Below are 21,858 nucleotides of genomic sequence, written 5' to 3'. Positions count from 1 at the left end.
AGGGGGGTTTGAAGGTACCATTTTTCGGTATTTCGCTTATATCTCGGAAACTATGCGTCCTAAGTGACATGATCATTCATTATACACAATGAAAGCTGATAAAAAATGCTTCAAGTTTTATTCAGTCAAGTTTTTCGATATCTTGTATAGTTTTCGAGATATCCGCTCTTGAAAGTCTGTAATTTTGCATTAAATTTCCTTCGATAATATATATTTATGGTGCTCACGAGGAACCTAGAAGATTTTAACATTGTATTCCTGATCATATTTAAAGACTAAAATGTCCTATAAACTTTTCAGGAATTCGTCTAGTTTCAGAGTTAAGATAAGACCCATTTAGATGGTGCGAGTTTCTCGCCTCGACCTTACGATTATCGTAGTACGAGAAAAAATATAGTACATATCATGTAAACTATACGTACGATATCGCACGAGAAGGAGCGATAATCGTCCCGCCCTAAGGATCGGATGTCCCCGTGTAAACAAAAATATCGAAAAAAAATATTTTTAATGGCGAAATTGACCTGCACTCATTTAACTTTTTTTCTTTATTATGCCCTCCAGAGAAGTTTATTAGTCTTTAAATATGATCAAGAATACACTGTTAAAATCTCGTTAACAGTGTATGTTAAAATCTTTCAGGTTCCTCGTGAGCACCGTGAATATCATTGAAGGAAATAATGCAAAATTACAGACTTTCAAGAGCGGATATCTCGAAAACTACACAAGATATCGAAAAACTCGACTGAAACTTGTAGCAAATTTAATTAGCTTTCATTGTGTATAATGACCATGTCGCTAGGACGCATAGTTTCCGAGATATAATAAGCGAAAAACCGAAAAACGCGACGTTTAAACCCCCTCCTCCACGGCTCAAGGGCTATTATTAGGCAGTTAAAAATTGTTTCCCAAGCATTTCCCTCCAGGTATACCTTTTCGTTGCCAGACCTAAATGTAGTCAATATAATGGGTGCTGATAAAGGGCCGGGCGGCTACAGGGCCTGGGGCCTAGGGCGGCAAAGACTGCAAATACGCCACTAACTCTCTCACTAAGCAAAATGTGAGACGCAAATACACATTGGATAAAGAAATTGGACAGGAGGAATACCACCCTAACACAAATTGTCACGGAAGCTCTCAGTGCATCCAGTTTTACCGCCGGTTCGCGCCCACCATCCGTACGATTGAGTCGCCGACTCAAGTTATCACAACCACAATAATTAAATTACACACAATCGATTTGAAAACATTAACAAAGTGACGTTTTCACTGCTCTTTAATGTGGTTCGGAAAAACTGAACTCAGTTCTAATTAATATAAAATGAGAGAAAGAAGAGAAGAATAACATATATTTTCACTTACATCGTCTTTCATGGTTGAAGCGCCGGCGTTGCTAGGTCTGCTCGACTCATTTCCATTTCTGACTACAGTATTAGTATTTGTACTGTAAGAAAAAAAATACGTTATAAGGTAGAGTGTCTCTCGTTATCTTATCTGTTTCGGAACGCGCACGGCGGAGTTTACTAATTACCCAGTGGAACTCACATAATTGGCTTTACTAACAGCAATACTTGCGACTACAATTATAGACCTTATTAAGTTATTAACAAGGTTTACAAGTGACCAGTTAACAGTGTCGAGGATAGTACAACTTCTCGGGAGAATACACAGTAACACAATCTTTAGATCATAGATTTATAAGGCATAGATACCTAGTCCGTACACCCCCAGTGAAGCCATTTCAAGTGCGACGTCACGTCGCACTCGTATCATCGTATTCGAACGGCCCTTGCAGTACTCAAAGTCAAATCGGTTTGTGTACACCTTCCGTTTAACAATCAGAAACTACAGGAAAGATGGTTGCTTGTACAGTGAATGGGTGTCACAACACATCATATAATAAAAACAAACCGCCAGTGTACTGAATATTTTTTCCTCCAAATGGGACATGACGTCTACATTCTAAAATAAATACGCTCAATTGAATTTCATTGTATAATTATAGAAAATTATAATTAAGTTAATTATTTAGGTATTTAGTTTTTTTCTTATTTTTATTTTGTGTAATGTTCGTTTCAGTTTTCTGACTGATCTGTTTCTGTCTGCGAGATGGAAGGAAAAAAATAGACTAAATCGGAATGACGCAATATGGAAACATTGGAAACCGACTAAACACGGTCGAATATGCTCTGTCCTATTTAAATTTATTCTTATTATTTTATGCACATTTGTTAAATAAAAAAAAATATTAAAAACTTATCAGCTATTTATTTAAACCTTATTTCACAAAGTACAGAAATGCAATAAATCCCAAAATAAACAAATAGCTTTTGCTACAAAATAGAATCTACACACTTCCAAATTATTAATAACCAAGTGTGGATGTTGTTAAAATTCCCCTACTTTGAGAGAAGTAAATGAATACTGGCAACATATTTTGTATATATGTGTGTGTTTGCTGAGCGTAAAACACGAGCGTCGCACGCACACATCCATCGTGTTTCGGCTTCACTTTTGGCAGGTTAACCGTATGGGGAGTATCTGTCTATGCGTTATTAGTCTGAGCTTTAAGATCATGTTTCTGTAGTGTTCAGTTCAACGCGAAACCGTTAGCCATGAAAAAAGTGAAGCCTTTTCTTTTTTCATGGCTAAACAGTGATCTGTTGCAAGACTGGTTGCCATGGTTATGGTCGCCTGGGTCCACAGAAAACCGCCTAGAGGTTTGGTCGGTGCCTGGGTCACTCTTTAAATCCTGGTTTTATGGCATCTAAATTACCAAGCACGATAATATAACGTGGTACAAGAGTTCTTCTAACAATAATAAATAGTTATTCACCAATAAAAAGCAAACTGTCAAAGCAAGCTAAAGGTAACCATGGTTTATTTAACAGTCTTAACGTACCTAGTGTTTGGATCCGAAAGTGCCATGAAGTCTTTATGGAAGTAGTGCACCTGCATTATAGTTATTATCAAAAAGCAAGTGGGTGTCAGAAGCTTGACGAACAAGTCCGCTGGACGGTATGGCTCCAACCCGAGGTCATTTTGCCTGAAAGAAACACAAAATTAACACTATCCCTTTTTAATGAGCAAACATCTGAGAAGGAATTCAAATATGTATGTGAAGTCCCAAAAACGCATTAGGCCAGTACGAGAGTTAAGAACTACTTCTTAGTTCACATAGTGGCATAATGCGCATTTAGGGTTTCGTAGCCAATATGGCACAAACGGAACCCTTATCGTTTCGTCATGTCCATCCGTCTGTCGTATATCACAGCCATTTTTGGGACTTCATCATTATTGCACATTGTAGTCTGTTTGTCATTGTACTTAAAATGTTCTTATATGTGTAATCTTAGTCTAATATTCTGCCCTCCTAAGCCGAATAGCGCTATCTCAAAAACAAATAATTTTGAAAATAGAATTCACAGTAATAGAAACTAAAGTATAAGTAAGCAATGAATTTTCTTTTGAGATAGCGCTCTTTGGCTTAGCAGGGCAGTATTATATGGTTTAAAAATTAAATTTACAATGCATATGCTCAGAAACTGGTACTTTATGTGGGACTACATAGGCATAGAAAGTGCCACTTTTCCGCACGCGTGCAGGAAAGTAGCTTTTTAATTTACTAAATATTGAATAGTTTCGTGTTGTCCAAACCAAGGTAATATTTTAACAACTATAATCGAAGAATTTTAATTTTCATCCTAATTAAGTATAATCAATAAAACATTTATTAACAAACTAAAAAACTTGATAGACTATGTATGTGTATAAAAACCGTTAAATTATTGATTCTTCTGAAAGTTTGAAAATAAATATGAGTTACATTTATTATACTTCTACTCTATTCCGGACCGAGCGGTGAGCAACAACATCCATACTACACAGCGCTCTCATTGGTCGATCCTATTAATATTTCTTTTTATTTGGCGTTAAAGAATAAAATAGTCCGTATCGTACTATGGCAAACATTAAGACCCCACTGAAATGTTTCTTTTATTCTAGATTATTTAAAAATATTCTAATGTATTATTCATATTCAAATTATCAAGATAGAATATTTATTTATATAAATAACACATATGTACATTTTTTAATTTTCTTATTAAGTACATAATAGTTATTTAAACACGTACCTACAAGTCCACAAGTCCAATTCGGACCGCGTCCGCGCCCGCGGTTGCGCGCGCAATTTCAATCCCGCCATTTTCCTACCTATTTAGATTTGTCTGGAGTTTTCACAATTTTGTTTTAAGTTTGGCCCGGTTTTATAAGTATTGTTAAGTCAAGAGCAACAAAGGAACAAATTGGCAGCTAAATATAGGCCATTATCATTGTGGTCGGTTTATTATATGTTAAAATGTACACTAAAAACGAAAAATAACATAGATATGGAGCTATTCATAAATTACGTCATTTCAAATTAGGGGGGCGCTCATAACGTCGGCCAATCTAATGCTATATGACATCGGTGCCTTTATACACATCCTTAGCAACCCAATATCGGTCACGGCACAAATGGCATATAGATTAGCCGAAGTTATACTCAACAAATAGATTATATTTTTTTTATTTTAAATGACCACTTATATATATGTAAATGACATAATTTCTGGAGATATAAGAAACGGACATGACAGGGCCGATGTATACAAGGGTATAAAGGTCCTGCTAAATAATAAATAAATAAAAAAATAGGGGGGGGGGGTCCGGATATCGGATGATGGTAGCATGACGTAGGAGGAAACGGGGTCATTCGAAGCATGATCGGGTGCTTCGTCGATAATTTTTAGACGTGGTCTGCAGATAATAATTTAGCCATTTTAGACTTAAATCCATCACTTTGTCGTTTCAAAAATGTTATCAATTTCGCATAACGACACATAGTGTCACGATCACAAATATTTGGCTACCAAGGTAAGAATAAGTTTGTATATCAAAATAAGTGTATAAAATAATGATTTTAAAAATAAGTTATTTCTGCTTTTATACTTAGTTATAGGTAAAAACAGTAATAATAATTGTGATTTTTTTTGTTCATAGGTAGCACAAATTCTTGGCATCAGCGGAGCATGCAGGAGAGACAAATTGGCCGGCCTCAAAATAGATACATATTTAATATTGAACAATATGACAACCTCAATAAACTAAATTAATGCCAAACATTGTTTTTCTTTTCCTCGCATAATGCATTGTAAAATATTGTATGATATAAGTGTGGAAATTAGGTATTCCCAACTCGTTGGGAAAGACCTACTTTCCACACTTGTATCATAAATAACTATTCTGTAACATTCTGTAACAAAACTTACAGTTGTACGGAGATGTGAAGATAGTTTTGAATAGTATCGGGGAAGCCGTCGAATTGATATATGTAGATGAGGATGAGGTTGATCATTGAGTATATGATCACTGTTATCCAGAAGATATACATCAGCCGCCGCCACCAGTACCAACTCATCTGTTTAAAAAATAATTTTAGTTATAATAAGTTCTACAGTTGCAAAAGGGTCATTCCACCGTTTCGGTTGTTACACTTGAACTCATAAAATAAGGTTTTATTCGATATTGTAACAGGAACTAGGAGGTTATAACTATTGATTCATCTACTACTTTGATAATATTATCTTTTCCTGTACACACATAATTAAAGAATAAGAGCAATAACGAGAGAATCACTAAAAAGTAGCTGTTTCGGGCGTTACGCGAATTGGCCTATACCTTCTGACCATCAGTACCAAAATGCATAATTTAGCGAATTTTGTCAAGTAACCTTCAGTTTTATTTATGTCAAGTAATAATAGTTAGTATAGCCTACTGAAACACTGAAGTAACACTTAGTATCACTTCTTATTTAATTTTAATAAAATAAATTACCTGTTTCGGGTGTTACTAATGGTTCGTTTCGGGTGTTACGAGTACGAAATTAAGACAGATTTATACGAAATTATGGCTCATTTTATTGAAATTATTGTCTTTTTAATAAATTTAATGTAAGTCATAAGTAATAAATGCTGAATTATTATAAAATACATTAATCTTAACAATAAAAACTGTTTCTCGAAAATATCATAATTATTTTCTTTCGATGCGAATATTATTATAATATTCACTTAATCAAAAAATGGTTGATGGTGACACCTATTCATTTTGAAAGGTCTATCCAACGACACCCCACATCACAGGATTAAATGCAAAAAAAATAATAAAAAAAATTTTTTGTACAGGAGCTACCATAAAAAAACATTTTTTTGGGGTTTTTTTTCTGACATGAAGGTTTGGTATGTTTTCTATGGAAATAGGTTAGTGTTGACTTCTTAAACCAGTTTTCATTTTTGAACCCTTGGTAGCGTTTATTATGGAATGACCCAAATGCATTACTGGAATGAGCGTGAATGTCTGGACAGTTGGAACACTTCAAACTCAAAGAAATCACGGAGTATTAAACTAAACAACAAAACCGCAGGTCTTCGTGAACGCAACGTAACAAGCGCAGCGCTGCACTAAAACACACCTCGCGCTAGGATAGATAAAAGCTCTTTGAACACAAATTTAAAGTCGCAAAGTATAGATGCAAACTTACTTGGAACATCAGTATAAATCCCAGGCATAGGAACATGTAGACGATTCGGAAGATAGTCATCCTGGTGCCCGTAATGCCGATAACGAAGAGCATTATGACGACTACGTATATCCAGTAGCGAGCGCACGCTGCCTTGAGGAAAACCCCCGCTTTGCTCAACAAGCGCGAACGTTGTTCATCCTCACGCTGAGCTTCTATTACTGAAAGGTAAATAATCGCCTTTAAAATGCATGTTAATAACACAGTTATACTGTGTTAGTTAAAGCGGTGATAAAATGTGTCAAGAATTCCTTGCCAAACACACACTGGACTCAATATTTTTTTAACAATGCGAAAAAAGAAAATAAGTGGTATTGTATCTGCTTGTTGGTACCTTACCTATCTATGTGTGGAAAGGAAATCAGGACACTTTTTGAAGAAAGTTGACTTTTTAGAACTAAAATTTTGGTGGGAAGATTGTTAGTAAATATTATATTTGGAACTTAGTTCAGTGCAGTGCAATCTTTCCGGAAAACGTGCGTACTCGTACTTATCAATTAGAGAAATAAAAATAAGAATCAGATTCTAATACTTATTAGAAGTTAATTTAGCTCCAAGGATCAGTTTAAAGAAAATAAATACGACAAAACGCGGGGTAGAATATGCAGATAAATATTCTAAAAATTAGTTTGATGTTGAGCATGTGAAATAATTTAAGGAAGAACGGAGAAGTCGGAGAAATCATACATTAGGCACGTAGTTAGCAATATATTTACCACCCGCTAGACCTGATGCGTGAATGACATAAAAATACAAATTTTGGTTAGATTTAGCTAACACAATAAGTAAACTTTACATGAGGTAGGATATCTACGGGAATAAACAATAAAATGGGCCGTTCTAAGTTGCCCGTAGAGCAAATAGATTATTTACAAATGGACACATTATTAATGCATAACAGTTTTAGGATTCACATTAAAACAATTAATATGTATGTACTATCGTCCACAATGTTAACTGTACATGGGTAAACCTTATGCCTTTTGTAATAAGCCACGCCACGACGCTGTTACGTCCTCGCCCAAATCTAATGTTTAATTTGTCTTTGGTTTTTATTTGTAGTTTTTTTTTGTTGTTTTCTTGTATTCTTATTTTGTAGTTTCACAGTGCCTTAGTTTTTACTGTAATGCTGTGTCACTTATATGAGTAATAAATAAATAAATAAGGTCCACCTATGTACAGTTAGGAGTGTTGCTGTTTGTACATAGTATACTTAGCTAGTTGGGATAATGAGGTATCTGTATTCTGTTTTTATAATATATACCTCATTCATATATACCTCCGCCGCGTTTTCTGATTATCCATATGAACATCGAAAGGGACGGACGGCATGCCATCAGCCACACGCTTAATAGTATGTTAACGCCCTAAAGAGAGATAAATAGCTAGAATAAGAGCTTACCACTGGCCGCAGTAGACACCGTCAGCTGCAGCGGCGCCGCCATGTCCGTGATGACGGCGGACTGACGCCGCTGTCTGATCTCCTGCACGCGCTGACGCAGCGTCACCCAGAACATACACGTGAAGAGGGACTTGATGAGGAGAGGCACCAACGGCATCCCGGGTGGTGGACTTAGGCCTATCTGTTGTAAGTTGACGCCCTGCAAATAAATTGATACTGGTAAGCAGAGCTCGGAAAGGGTGAGCTATTTGCCTTATAATATGACGTAAGACATGTCAAATTATAAGGTAAATACCTCACCCTGTCCGACCTCTGCTGATAAGATATAGATTTCATACCCACGCCATGGAATAAATGGACAGAGAGTGGTATATAATGTTTACTTATCCCTCTTAGTAAGAAGATTAGCAGAAGATATCCTGCGAAAGGATGTAATAACGCCTAGCGATAAAGAAGAACAGTCTACTCGTATAGAAGGTTCTTAGGATGTAGGACTAAATGTAAATACCTACAGAAAGCAAGTAGTAGTTAGAAAATATCATGTACTTCTTTACTTCCAAAATCACTGCCCCAAAGTTGAACAAAATAGAACTCTGCTGTGTTTCTTCTAAATCTAAGATATATGAAATGCCTTACAGTTTCATTATAGATCGAGTAAGGCAGCTCAGCTTCCGTCAGGTCCATGCCGTAGATGTACTGCGCGAGCAGCAGCAGCATGGCGTACACCACCAGCACGGGGCTGGTCTTCAGCATGAAGGAGCGCTGGTCCTGGCACAGCCACACGATGTTGGCCCACATCAGGAACACGAACGTCAGCCACGAGTGGTACATTATGCTCCACGCCATCATTGTGATCGTCGTCGCTATATAAGACGATCTGAAACAAACAAACGCAGAGTAAAGAACTGCCCAAGTGCGGTTTCAAATTTGATGAAGGCCCAAGGCGCCGCAAATCGACATGCGTCCATGTCAAGCCCTCGAGATCAAGTGAATGTCAAATCTAAACGAGCGATCACTGCTACTACCACCTCTAGAATTTCTTGATAATAGATGAACCCACACAGAACGAACTGCCTCTGAGGCATCATGGCGGAGTGTGTATATGGTTCATTATCATCATCATAGACCGATCTTCGAAAGGAAAACTCTATACGAAATATCAAAACAACGTATGTTTACCTGATTACAACTTGGAAGAAATCTACTATAGCAGCTAATATATCATCCATCAGTGTTGGCTCGTTCATCTCCGTATTAGATTCTGCAAATAGATAAAGAGCAAGAATATACATCAATTATACATGTGATCTTTTTAGAGTTCCGTGCCCAAAGGGTAAAACGGGACCCTATTACTAAGACTCCCCTGTCCGTCCGTCCGTCCGTCCGTCCGTCCGTCTGTCTGTCACCAGGCTGTATCTCACGAACCGTGATAGCTAGACAGTTGAAATTTTCACAGATGATGTATTTCTGTTGCCGCTATAACAACAAATACTAAAAACAGAATAAAATAAAGATTTAAGTGGGGCTCCCATACAACAAACGTCATTTTTGAACGAAGTTAAGCAACGTCGGGCGGGGTCAGTACTTGGATGGGTGACCGTTTTTTTTTTGCCGTTTTTGCATTATGGTACGGAACCCTTCGTGCGCGAGTCCGACTCGCACTTGCCCGGTTTTTTAAAAGGTTGGCAAAAGATTTTGGTAGTAAGTTGCCTTGTGTCACTATTAGGTTCTGAGAAATTAATGAAGCGTAAATTTTAGTTAAACTGCTGTACTAGTTACTACAAACAGCTAGATGCCAGTGGCGTGAGTGGCGTGTTTTTCAAGTCAAGGTACGCACAGCCAATTCAGCACAGATATTCCTAATAAGAGAAATAAGCAAGAAACCACTTGAACGGTTAGAATATTATTAGATCAACGATGGCAGTCGTTTTACCAAACAGCTGATTGATTTAGTTTCATTTAATCGTAACATTTACGACGAAGCAAAGTTAATTTGCAATGATCGGCGTTTTTGTTGCCACATTGGTTGGGAGTGTTGGGACGATGGTTGCGGGACATCAAGTAAAAATTGTAATATGGAAAGGCCAGTATACACTAAGGCCACCGATTCCAGTTGAATTAAAACAAATGTGATTAAGCGTAAATAATGTATTTATAAAAACATCAACCCTAAATACGCAGTGATTGAGGTCCTTCACCCCGAGTGGCAACCAAATCGTCAATCACATGGTAATTTGCAAAAGTTTGAAGTTTATTTCGTTACTTGAAAGCATAAAGTTTAATTTGACGAGAACGCCACGACATCCATAGCTGTAGGAGGGATTTCCTTCATGGCCAAGTTAAAAATATATCTTAAATAAAATGTTAAGTTACCTTCATCTGGAATAATCACAGAGCCTGATGGGTCCTGTTGTAGCCTCCTGATGGATGAGCGCGACCGCCCGGCCGGCCACCGCTTGCTGGGGCTCATACTGCGGATCAGCTACATATGCATAACATACGATTAGAACACACGTCTATGTTATATATTTTACTGTCCGTACCTATGTACACTCAGCAAAACCGTTAGCTTAGCATACCTGCATACAATATATGCAGAGATCCATAGCAGCTAACTTTGCTAACTGGTAGAGCCAGTAAAATATATAGGTGGAATATTTTAGATTTGCAGTATTTAATTCTGATATGAAAATTTGAATGTTACCTTCATAATGTATTTAATATTCAAAATTTGAATTAATTAATTGTAGATACATAATTTAGAGTCTGTACCAGAAAAATGAGATAAGTACTTTACAAAATGTCTAAAGCTTAATTATTTCCAAATATGTAATAGTTAAATTGGTTTCGTTTTACTATTACACTATGTAATCAGTTAATCATCGATGGCAATGAGTTACGTTTGGAATCATTACGTACGAGTAAAAACAATAAAAAATAGTCCTTCTGATCTGAGCTAAAACCGCAATAATCGAAGTTCGCAAATTGCGGGGATCTTTCTCTGTCACTCTAATTACGCCTTAATTGGAGTACAAGAGAAACAGCCCCGCAATTAGCGAATTTCGATTTCGCGATATGCCCTCTGATCAGCTTGACCTACGTGACTCTGGCAATTTGTTTTGTATTTTTACATTCATTAATTGTTCGTAGTTAAGCATACGTACCTTTATAATACATATATTTCATATGATTTAAATTAACCCTTTCGGTACCACAATTTGGAATGAAAACTTGACAAATGGACCGAAAGCGTTAACACTACGTAACAAAAAAAAACAAACAAACAAATTACATTCAGGACAAACAAACGTATAAGCAAACAATCAAACTTAAATTGTAAAGGTGCATAAACTACATGTTACTATAAAATACAATCAAGCATCACAATGCATGGAAATCAGCTGAACGCTGCATGCCTATAAGATTAATATCCCTTTAGCACTGAACGCAAACACCTCAGCGTATTACAGAAAAGCAAATTAAGTAAAGTTTCTATTATCCTGGGTGATTTTGGGGTCGTGATCCCGAATGTCAAAAATGTATTGAAATGGTCTATAGGTACAAGGTTTTCCAGGCCATGCGATCCATATGAAAAATGTATATGGTCCCATACGTTCCGTCTAGTTCGGACCGTCGTGGTGTCCATTAGAATATTTTCGCGATTTTGTGGTCATGTGTAAATTTGTTTAGTATAATCCCATAGTATGACGATTGACCATCTTAACACATTTTTGACATTCAGGATCACGACCCCAAAATCACCCAGTATAGGTGGTTTCCTGACGTTGAGGCGAGACCCGGTGCGAAGGGAAGTTTTATACACAACCAATCGTTTGCTATTTTTCGCTTCACCTCGTTTCGTTGGTGGACAAGCACCTCGCCATCGCCACCGAATAGAAAAGCAACTTTTTGACATGATTAAGAAAATTGAAACCTATTTAGCAAGCGTCGCATGGGCCTTCAAGTTGTCAGCGACAATAACACAATTTTCAAGTTTCTTAACCACATTTATGGTGATTTTCGACTCATTAAACCTTGTAGTCAGCAAAAAGCAGTGTTAGCCACAAATGCTGACATGGTGGTAAAAATGTCTTTAGTTAGTTCCAATTATTGAGCAGAGAGTCTAGCAACTGCATTGGAATACGCTGAGGTCATCGTTTGTATATGTGGCAATTTTGATGCAAGAGTTGTCGCAAGAACTCTTTGTATGTGTTTACAACATTCCATTTCCCCATAATAAATTAAATAAAATGATACCTACAGGAGTGTTCTCACTGGGACTGCCACGAAGTGAATCTGAATCTATGTAGGAATATGCAACCTATAAAAGAATGAAAGCAAATTGCAAAAAAGTGAACATATCAGTCAAACGGTTTAAGAAGGAACGGAAAACAAAGTGACAAATGTCGATTGCCCATTTTCGTGTTAAAAAGCGTTCATGCTCAAGTCCTAAACCGTTATTGGTTAAAGGATTTATCATCTAGTATCTATCTACTCTATGTTACAGCATGCTCAATGCTACAGTGATGTTCTACAGGTGCACATGTGGTGACTAAATCTACTTGTATCTATCTGTATAATCAACATAATGGCTACGATATCAAACACAACTAAACTAATAGACGTACTAGGTCAATGGATTATGTGAAATGTTAATGACAGCTTCACTAGATGGTCCTTACTCTGGTCTGTGGCACGTTCTTTGGAGTGTTATACATAAAAATTTTAGTATTTGGCCACTGATGATAGGTATTTGGAGGGTTGTCCGTAGAAGACGTCTCTATCTCTAATTGTGGATTGGTATTAGCCTGCGAAATAAGCCAACGGCGTTTGACAGTCAGAGACCGACACGTTACATAGAACCGTTTAAGCGCCATATAGTAAAACTATAGTGAGCACGGCACAAGTATTCCCTTGACTTGGCACGTTCATTAGATCAGGTGTTCAATATACCAAAGGTGTTAGCATCATATGTATAGCGTTCTACGGTGTAAGCGTGTTGCACTCGTGCGCTTACTCGGACGGTCTTAGTGGCATTCATCCACTTTTCCTTAGGGTTGAGGGTGCCGCCGCGGTGGAACGACACTCCCCGCATAAGCGAGCCATTCAGCTTACCCGCCTCTACTCCGGTCAGGGCACTCTTTTTTTTCCCCTACATCCATTTGACAGCATACAAGATAAATAAAATGATTCAATCACATAAAAAACTACTCGTCCATTTTCAAACTCTGTTGGCACATCGGGTCATAAAAAGTTACAGCTGAGTTAAACGACGTCACTCTCGCATGCCTAGTAGTACCTAGCACGCCTGGACCCAATATTGTACCAGCAGGCATCGACTATTGGGTTTGTTAATTAGTATCCAAAGGCATTTTCATATTAATTTCAGGGCATCCATCTCGCACTCATGTTTTTGGTGCGAAAAGGAAGCACTAAGATTGAAATGAAACTTTGAAACTATAATCGAGCGAGTAGCCGGAGTTAACATTACGCTATGACTTCGAGAATGCTCTAACATTATAAGACCCTCTGCGCCATCGGATTTTGCAATAGTTAGGTAACTATAACGAAACTTAACACACATAATTACATCGAATAATATCAGTCCCCATCCGAAGAGAGTCGAGATTAAATATCCTGGCGTGAACAGGCAGACTAATTTTCTTAAGAGCGCTCTTACAAGAAAAGTCGAAATAATGCAAAATTGATGATACTAGTCGACGAAATTCAGGACTTTGCGCTCATTATTAGAAACAATGAGTACTTGTTCCAGTAAAAGCGTCTTCTTATCTTTATAAATGTCGTTGTAAATATTAGAAAAAGGACTTATTAAATTAGTAATGATTTTTTTTCTGATGGTCGTTTCCGAAAAACCCCGTGAAGCACTGAATGGCGAGCTCTTATTTGGAAATGTTGAGAATTTTACTCTGCTAAACCTGGCTATTTTGTATTACTAATACCCTGTACTTTAGGCATATCAAACTATATTTTTCCTACATACCTTTGAGAAAGAGAAAATCAAAGTAAAACGAACTCGATTTTCTCTCCGAAACAAGTGTCAATTCCTACGAAAATCTACTTAATATCGAAGTCATTTTCATACTCAAGCAATCTGCAACGTTTGCTTATACTGTTGGTATACATTAGTGTTTATGAAATTCTACTATAATTTTTTGGCAATTTTTTGAAAACTACTCTATATTACCGATGACGCGCGCTGCGCCAGCTCAGTGCCGCGGCAGAGCTTGTAGAGGCAGGACGTGTGTCGGTCGGCTCCGCACATTTTCAACGGCGACGACGAGGTTTTTTATCATTGTGTGCGGCGGGCGCCGTGTAAGACGCTATACTGTGTGCGTGTAAACCGCAACGAGAGACTTTGATCCTAGCACCGTTTTTATAGTATTATAATTTATAATGGTACAGTTTAATAAACTACCGGACAGGATTAAAAATATTTGAAACGACCTGACATTCTATATGTATTTATTTGACTCAAGATAGTACTCAGGGTCTGATGATGGAGCCGGAAGGTGGGCACCGGTACCAATCAACCATGCCACTAAACCACTTTGTGTTTAGGCTCGTTTTATTCATCTCAACAAGATCTTTGACACAAGATAGTACTCAGGGTCTGATGATGGAGCCGGAAGGTGGTCACCGGTACCAATCAACCATGCAACTAAACCACTTCGTGTTTGGGCTCGTTTGATTCGGCTCAACAAGATCTTTGACTTAAGATAGTACTCAGGGTCTGATGATGGAGCCGGAAGGTGGTCACCAGTACCAATCAACAATGCAACTAAACCACTTCGTGTTTAGGCTCGTTTTATTCGTCTCAACAAGATCTTTGACTTAAGATAGTACTCAGGGTCTGATGATGGAGCCGGAAGGTGGTCACCGGTACCAATCAACCATGCAACTAAACCACTTCGTGTTTGGGCTCGTTTGATTCGTCTCAACAAGATCTTTGGCACAAGATAATACTCAGGGTCTGATGATGGAGCCGGAAGGTGGTCACCGGTACCAATCAACCATGCAACTAAACCACTTCGTGTTTAGGCTCGTTTGATTCGTCTCAACAAGATCTTTGACACAAGATAGTACTCAGGGTCTGATGATGGAGCCGGCAGGTGGTCACCGGTACCAATCAACCATGCCACTAAACCACTTCGTGTTTAGGCTCGTTTTATTCGTTTCTATAAGATCTTTGACACAAGATAGTACTCAGGGTCTGATGTTGGAGCCGGAAGGTGGTCACCGGTACCAATCAACCATGCAACTAAACCACTTCGTGTTTAGGCTCGTTTGATTCGTCTCAACAAGACCTTGGACACAAGATAGTACTCAGGATCTGATGATGGAGCTGGAAGGTGGCCACGGGTACCAGTCTACCATGTAACTGAACCACTTCGTGTTTGGGCTCGTTTGATTTGTCGCAACAAGATCTTTGACACAAGTTAGTACTCAGGGTCTGATGATGGAGCTGGACTGTGGCCACGGGTACCAGTCTACCATGTAACTGAACCACTTCGTGTTTGGGCTCATTTGATTCGTCGCAATAAGATGTTTGACACAAGATACTACTCAGGGTCTGATGATGGAGCTGATGATGATAGACAGGTACCCGTCGCCACCTTCGCGCTCCATCATCAGACCCTGAGTACTACCTTGTGTCAAAGATCTTGTTGAGATGAATAAAACGTGCCTAAACACGAAATGGTTTAGTTGCATGGTTGATTGGTACCGGTGACCACCTTCCGGCTCCAACATCAGACCCTGAGTACTATCTTGTGTCAAAGATCTTGTTGAAACGAATAAAACGAGCCTAAACACGAAGTGGTTTAGTTGCATGGTTGATTGGTACCGGTGACCACCTTCCAGCTCCATCATCAGACTCTGAGTATCACCTAGTGTCAAAGATCTTGTTGAGACGAATCAAACGATCCTAAACACGATGTGGTTTAGTTGCATGGTTGATTGGTAATGGTACCTTCCAGCTCCATCATCAGACCCTGAGTACTGTCTTGTGTCAAAGATCTTGTTGAGACGAATCAAACGAGCCCAAACACGAAGTTGTTTAGTTACATGATAGACTGGTACCCGTGGCCACCTTCCAGCTCCATCATCAGACCCTGTGTATCTTCAGTGTCAAAGATCTTGTTGAGACGAATCAAACGAGCCTAATCATGTTACTACATGGTTGATTGGTATCCGTGACCACCTTAATCATCATCAGATCCTCAGTACCAGTTCGTTTTTAAACCCTCGTTGATACAAACTTTACAACCTATAGGTACCAAATGCAATGACGAAACATGTAAATGAGCGAGTAGGTACCTATAATTTCTTTCGAGTAATATACCTTCATAAGTACAAGTATGGGGCTATTCATAAATTACGTCGTTTCAAATGGGAGGAGTGGGGGGGGGGGGGGGTCTGGACATCGGATGATGGTAACATGACGTAGGAGGAAACAGATTCATCCGAAGCTTGATTTTTGGATGATTTGAGGGGGGGGGGGGGGGGGGGGGGTCAAAAATCGTCAAAAATAGATGACGTAATTTATGAACAGCCCCTATGTACATTTGCACTGCATTTAGTATTTTCGTACTTACCAAATAACAGTTTTAGAACTTTAAAAGTTAAGTACAGTTAGTGTTGTTATGGTTGATTTCAATATGCTTCGCGAAGGATCAAGAATGTTTAATCCATCATTGTAGTGCGAGTGTGGTAGAAGGGATCGGCGTACTGAGCTCGCACGGCCTGCCGCAGCGCGTAAAATACCTAAACTCGCTCAACGCCGAAATGTAATAGCGCTCTTAAGGCACATGTCTACCATACGTTATATCACTTGACAAAGCATTCAGTTAATAACCAGGTTAGTCAATAAAAACTGAAAACATCATTCATTCGTAAAATAATGAAGGTAACGTGCACACATACCTTTGGTTTGACTAGTTCCCGTGTCTCAACTCCTAGTGCGTAGTAAGTGAAGAGTATAACTAATGGGCTAGCCACAGTCGCCCAGGAGTACTTGCTTGTCGTTTCGTACGAAAAACTCGCAGGATCGGTCTTGGTAAGGTTTACTAATTGTGTTAGACCGAAATACCTGAAATTAAATCGTTTTATTGAGTCAAATATCATGTCATCGTCTGTAAATGCACGAACCCTGCTTGTGCATAAATGTCAGCAGCTCTGTTTCTCCTTACTTTTGTAATCACGTCGTAATGCGTCTCTCGCAGCTCAAATGCTTTCAAGGGACTACGCCGTTCTAGATACAAATAATCATCCTGCAGAAATTGACGGAATTTCCAACGTGACGTCAATCGTTATGCCCCTCAACACCAGATGAGACGATAAGAAATGCATGAAATGTAAATATTATATTCTTGGTGACGAGAATATATGTAGACAGTGCAGAGACCAGATTCATGGTCATAAAGTTAAACTACTAACCTCGCAAAATTCATTTCAGGCGGATATAATTCCAGCAGCCACGTGCACTGATAGGCGAGCAGCACCGCTATGTGCACCGCCATGATGGCCATGAGGCAGCGGCCGACCACCGCGAAGCCGCGCTCTAGCGGCTGGCCCAGCGACCACGCCGTCGCCGCGCCCATGAATATGAGGAAGTAGATGCCTGACGTCACGCTTGGGAGCATGATACCGGAGAACATTATTAGGAAGAGGCATAGGTATTTGCCTGGAATCAAGGAAATCGCGTATCATTCTCATGACAATTTCGCAGGTATACAAAGAAAAAGCGCAGGGGTAAAATTAACAGAAGAGATATGCTATGATGATTTTGGTGAAGGGATGTAATATGATCAGATTTCGTTGTTGACAGAAGTGGAGCGCGTCCTTGCCCGATTCCTCTGTGTCTCGGACATGTTATAAACTGTACTTTTCATACACAGTTACAGGGAAATGAACGGAAAACTTGCAAAATTTGATTACAGACATTGACTTACTTCATCGTCTTCATCATTGCATTCAATACAAATCAATCATGTACGACGTCAAAGATATGTTTACACTTTTGCATCTTACTCCTTCGTAAGAAGGCGAAAAATGTAAACATATCTTTGACGTAGACTGCGCTAAGGCCTTTTGCATGTAGTAAATAAATAGTTTGAATAACAACTGTACCGGCACTGGTGAGGAGCGGATATTTCTGATGTTTCGAGTGCGGATTTTTTTCGGTCTTTGGTCCCGACAGTAACTTTTTTACCGACACGTATACCAACGACGAAACGATAGCCATCAATAACTGAAAAATAAACATTATTCTTAATTATAACGAGAGAAAAAAAAATGATAAATCTGTTCCCTAAATGTTATATTTCGTCGTATTTTCAAGATTTATGTAAGGCGCTGAATTGAATTCTTACTCACAGTTTTAATACATGTCGAAGCTACTACGTAGGTACGTTCGTCGGGTTAAAAAAAAACCTAAACGTGTGCTTATGCTTTGAGAATGGAGGAGGATCGCGGGGCTAAAAGGGCATACCTGGGACGCTCGGTAGGGCGGAGGCCGATCGGACGTCCCAGGTATCGCTGGGGCGATGCGGTTGAAGCGGACTTGCGCGATCTCCACGCCGATAACTGGCGGGAGATGGCAGAGGATCGAGACAACTTGCGTGTACTCCGTGTCGGAGGCCAAGACTCATTTTGGGTCGCTGCGCCATTAAGTAAGTAAGTGCTTATGCTTACCTCCGGTGCCAAGTAATGTATGGCCATTGTTGGATCTATAAAATCATAGGGCACCAGTCCCAAGTTCCGACCGATAATTTCTACGAGGTAGTTATTGTTTGGCAGCGAGCCGTAGGGCGGGAACGCGGCCAGTACTATGTGCCATGCTATGTGTAATAGTAAGAGCAGAACTGAAACCACGAAGGTTAAACAAAGGAAACTGCCCGGCCATCCTGAAATTAAAAGTTTTCTTTAAATGTATGGCAGCATAAAAAGTCTAATAGAGTTAGACCAAGAAAAGTCTGCAGCGATTTTGATAGCCCACGCAGTGCAAGCGTTATTTTTAACGTCAAACTTCTATGAAATTATGACGTATAAATAACACTTGCACTGCGTGGGCTATCAAAATCGCTGCAGACTTTTCTTGGTCTAACTCTATATACTTGATATACTTGAGCAGTAGGTATACTGTCTATTGAGGCATCTTTGAAATGTGATTGGTAAATTCAGTACAAAGAGTACAAAGACGTTGTATTTTTATGCGCTTCCTCTTTATAGTAAGTACATACTTAGGTAAAATTAAATAGGTCCTTCTAATTGTTTGAAATAATGTTAACAATGTGAATTCTATCAAAGTCGCCCCAACATTCAATAAAGCCAAAGGCACTCCATGTTAAGGAATATATTTACTTACTATTTTACAGATAATTACTTGGATTTATAAAAACTCACGACAGAATAATAGTTTATCACAATCAAATCGTTGAATAACTTTTTGCCCATGCAATTGCCTTACTTTGGCTCAGAATAGATGTTCAGCTTCGTGTGCTAATAAATGAATGAAAATATATACTCCAGTCTTACCTCGTACAGTTTCCGTGGATGGCACTGGTGTTAGAGGTGCTATTAAGTAGAGGAGGAGGTATATAAATGATAAACCGAACGGGCGTAGTGCTATACCTGTAACAAACAGAGAGTAACATTCATAATCCAGTTGAATACCTCTAAGTAACTATAGACCAACAAGCTGGCACCACAAGATGTGTAAAATAATGATTGACCAACATAAGTACAAAGTATTAAATTTATTCGTCGTGTTATAATTAATTAATAAGATAGGTATTCCCGTAAAAGAAGAAAATAACCCTACACAAAAAAAAACTATGAATGAACAATAAAAACAATAGTGAATAGAGCGGAATGGAAAAATGGTCATAAATCGAATGAATACAGCTAGAATGACATGACAAATCGCCTTAGCTGCCCTCAAGTGAAGTGAAGTATCTATATCTACTTGACGTGGGTATTTTCAAACGAACTAAGACTCTTGAGAGGTCCTACGAAATTTTAACATTAAAGCTTTATATATAAGATTCATTTTCGAAGAATCATAGCAATAAGAACTTTTGAGTATTTAGGTAGTCAAACGCTCTTCAGTTGATTTAGATATTTGTTATTGAGATGTTACCAAGCGAAAATAGCTACAATTGTAGATTACTTGCAAAAGTATGTAAACATACTACAATTAGATCAATTAGAGGGGCGTTCACTCTTAATCTCTTTTGCCGATTTTCAACGTCTCTCCCACTCTAGTGAAAATGGAATAACGTAAGATTAACGTGAGATTTTTCGAAATAAGGGTTTTAATGAAAATACCTTAATCTGATTGTGATATTATCAGGTTAAAGAAAGGGACAAAGTTCCGATTACTTTCTATGGTTACCATCGGTCTATATAAATGATCAGACCAGATTATGAGGTGACTGAAGATTTACTTAGTTCAACTACATCAAAGTTTATAAAAATACTACGAAAACTTGCCTCAAACCAAGCAGAAATAATTGCCGTGGCCACAAAATGCCACTGTAACATTTAGCCGGATTGTTCCACTCTGTTTTATATTCGCCCCATTTTTCGTCCAGACGGCCCATCCAGGCAGACGTCGATATATAACTTGGTAAATTATTTTGCCGCAGTAAAAGCATAATCGTGTCATAACAAACAACATGATTTAGTAAAAGTAGAGCAAATAAAATAACGTTGTAGTGCTGAATAAATAAAGTACCTACCTACTGTACAACTCCACAGTTGATACCACTACTATCATAAAACAAGAAATAATACACGAAAAAAATAAAATGCACGTAAAATTTAATAACGCCAGAAATTAAAAGCGTGTGTAAATACAATTATTTTCTGCCACCTCTTTGGCCCGTTATTACCTCTCACAGTCGTTACACTTTATACATCCGTTATCCTTATTTTCATGCGTTTTATACTGTAATGCTTTCATTTGGAGATGATAATAAAAACAATCATGATTTCGAAATTTCAAGCTCGCAAGTCCCAACCCAACTTTTATTACATCTACCAGCCCTTATAATACCGGTGGGTATATACAATCATTAATATAAGTATTAACTAGACCTTATAACATTATATTAATATTAATATGTGCTATAGGGTACTTAATATAAAAGAGATGTGTGTGTGTGTGTGTGTGTGTGTGTGTGTGTGTGTGTGCGTGTGTGTGTGTGTGTGTGTGTGTGCGCGCGTGTGCGTGTGCGTGTGCGTGTGTATGTTTGTGTTTATATATACTTATTTTGAATAAAAACGCATCAACATTAAGAGAAATACGATTCAAAACTGAATGTATAGATATAAATGTGTGTTTAATATTTACATTACAAGAAACATAAAATTATTATTATACATCATGCATGCTGGCGATTACTATATATAATAAAGTATGGTATTTTACTACAATCACGTACTATTGTTTACTAACATGTGATTTGTACCTAATGTATTTACATTACACATCTGTTTTGCACACCGGATTATGACTAATGCTAGTGCTAATCGTATTATGTAAAGGTGATAATATCGATGTACGATAAGGTATTGGAATTGCTAAGTTACAATAAACTAGGTGCATCAGGTGCACTCTTGTAAAAATGGATGTAATAAAATGAGAGATATAATTGGCATGCAGTTTGGCAAAAGTATTTATAAATAAGACTGGATGTTTAGTGTTAAGAAATGTAAACATCCTACTGAAGACTATATTTGTATATATTTTTTATAACCTAACGCACGTCGATGATAAAGTAAAGTTAAAGTAAACTTTATAAACGTAACC

At 38.2% G+C, this 21,858-nt stretch overlaps 1 protein-coding gene across 4 annotated transcripts in view; it reads right to left on the bottom strand.

The window, feature by feature from the left end:
• The window catches only part of LOC134790553 (piezo-type mechanosensitive ion channel component), a 91,706-nt gene that overhangs the window by 47,171 nt on the left and 22,677 nt on the right, over positions 1-21,858 (bottom strand). For all 4 annotated transcript variants that reach the window (XM_063761384.1, XM_063761385.1, XM_063761386.1 and 1 more), the window contains exons 3-16: positions 19,581-19,676; positions 18,738-18,949; positions 18,174-18,294; positions 17,481-17,727; positions 16,968-17,133; positions 13,042-13,176; positions 10,398-10,506; positions 9,204-9,285; positions 8,661-8,901; positions 8,025-8,223; positions 6,584-6,783; positions 5,313-5,461; positions 2,903-3,046; positions 1,363-1,444 (exon numbers count right to left, since the gene is read on the bottom strand). In XM_063761384.1, coding sequence (XP_063617454.1) covers positions 1,363-1,444; positions 2,903-3,046; positions 5,313-5,461; positions 6,584-6,783; positions 8,025-8,223; positions 8,661-8,901; positions 9,204-9,285; positions 10,398-10,506; positions 13,042-13,176; positions 16,968-17,133; positions 17,481-17,727; positions 18,174-18,294; positions 18,738-18,949; positions 19,581-19,676 — 2,183 coding nt within the window. The remainder of the gene's footprint in view (positions 1-1,362; positions 1,445-2,902; positions 3,047-5,312; positions 5,462-6,583; positions 6,784-8,024; positions 8,224-8,660; positions 8,902-9,203; positions 9,286-10,397; positions 10,507-13,041; positions 13,177-16,967; positions 17,134-17,480; positions 17,728-18,173; positions 18,295-18,737; positions 18,950-19,580; positions 19,677-21,858) is intronic.

Source organism: Cydia splendana, chromosome 5, assembly GCF_910591565.1.
Source record: "Cydia splendana chromosome 5, ilCydSple1.2, whole genome shotgun sequence".
Classification (NCBI taxonomy): Eukaryota; Metazoa; Arthropoda; class Insecta; order Lepidoptera; family Tortricidae; genus Cydia; species Cydia splendana.
This window is presented reverse-complemented; position numbering and strand designations above follow the sequence as displayed.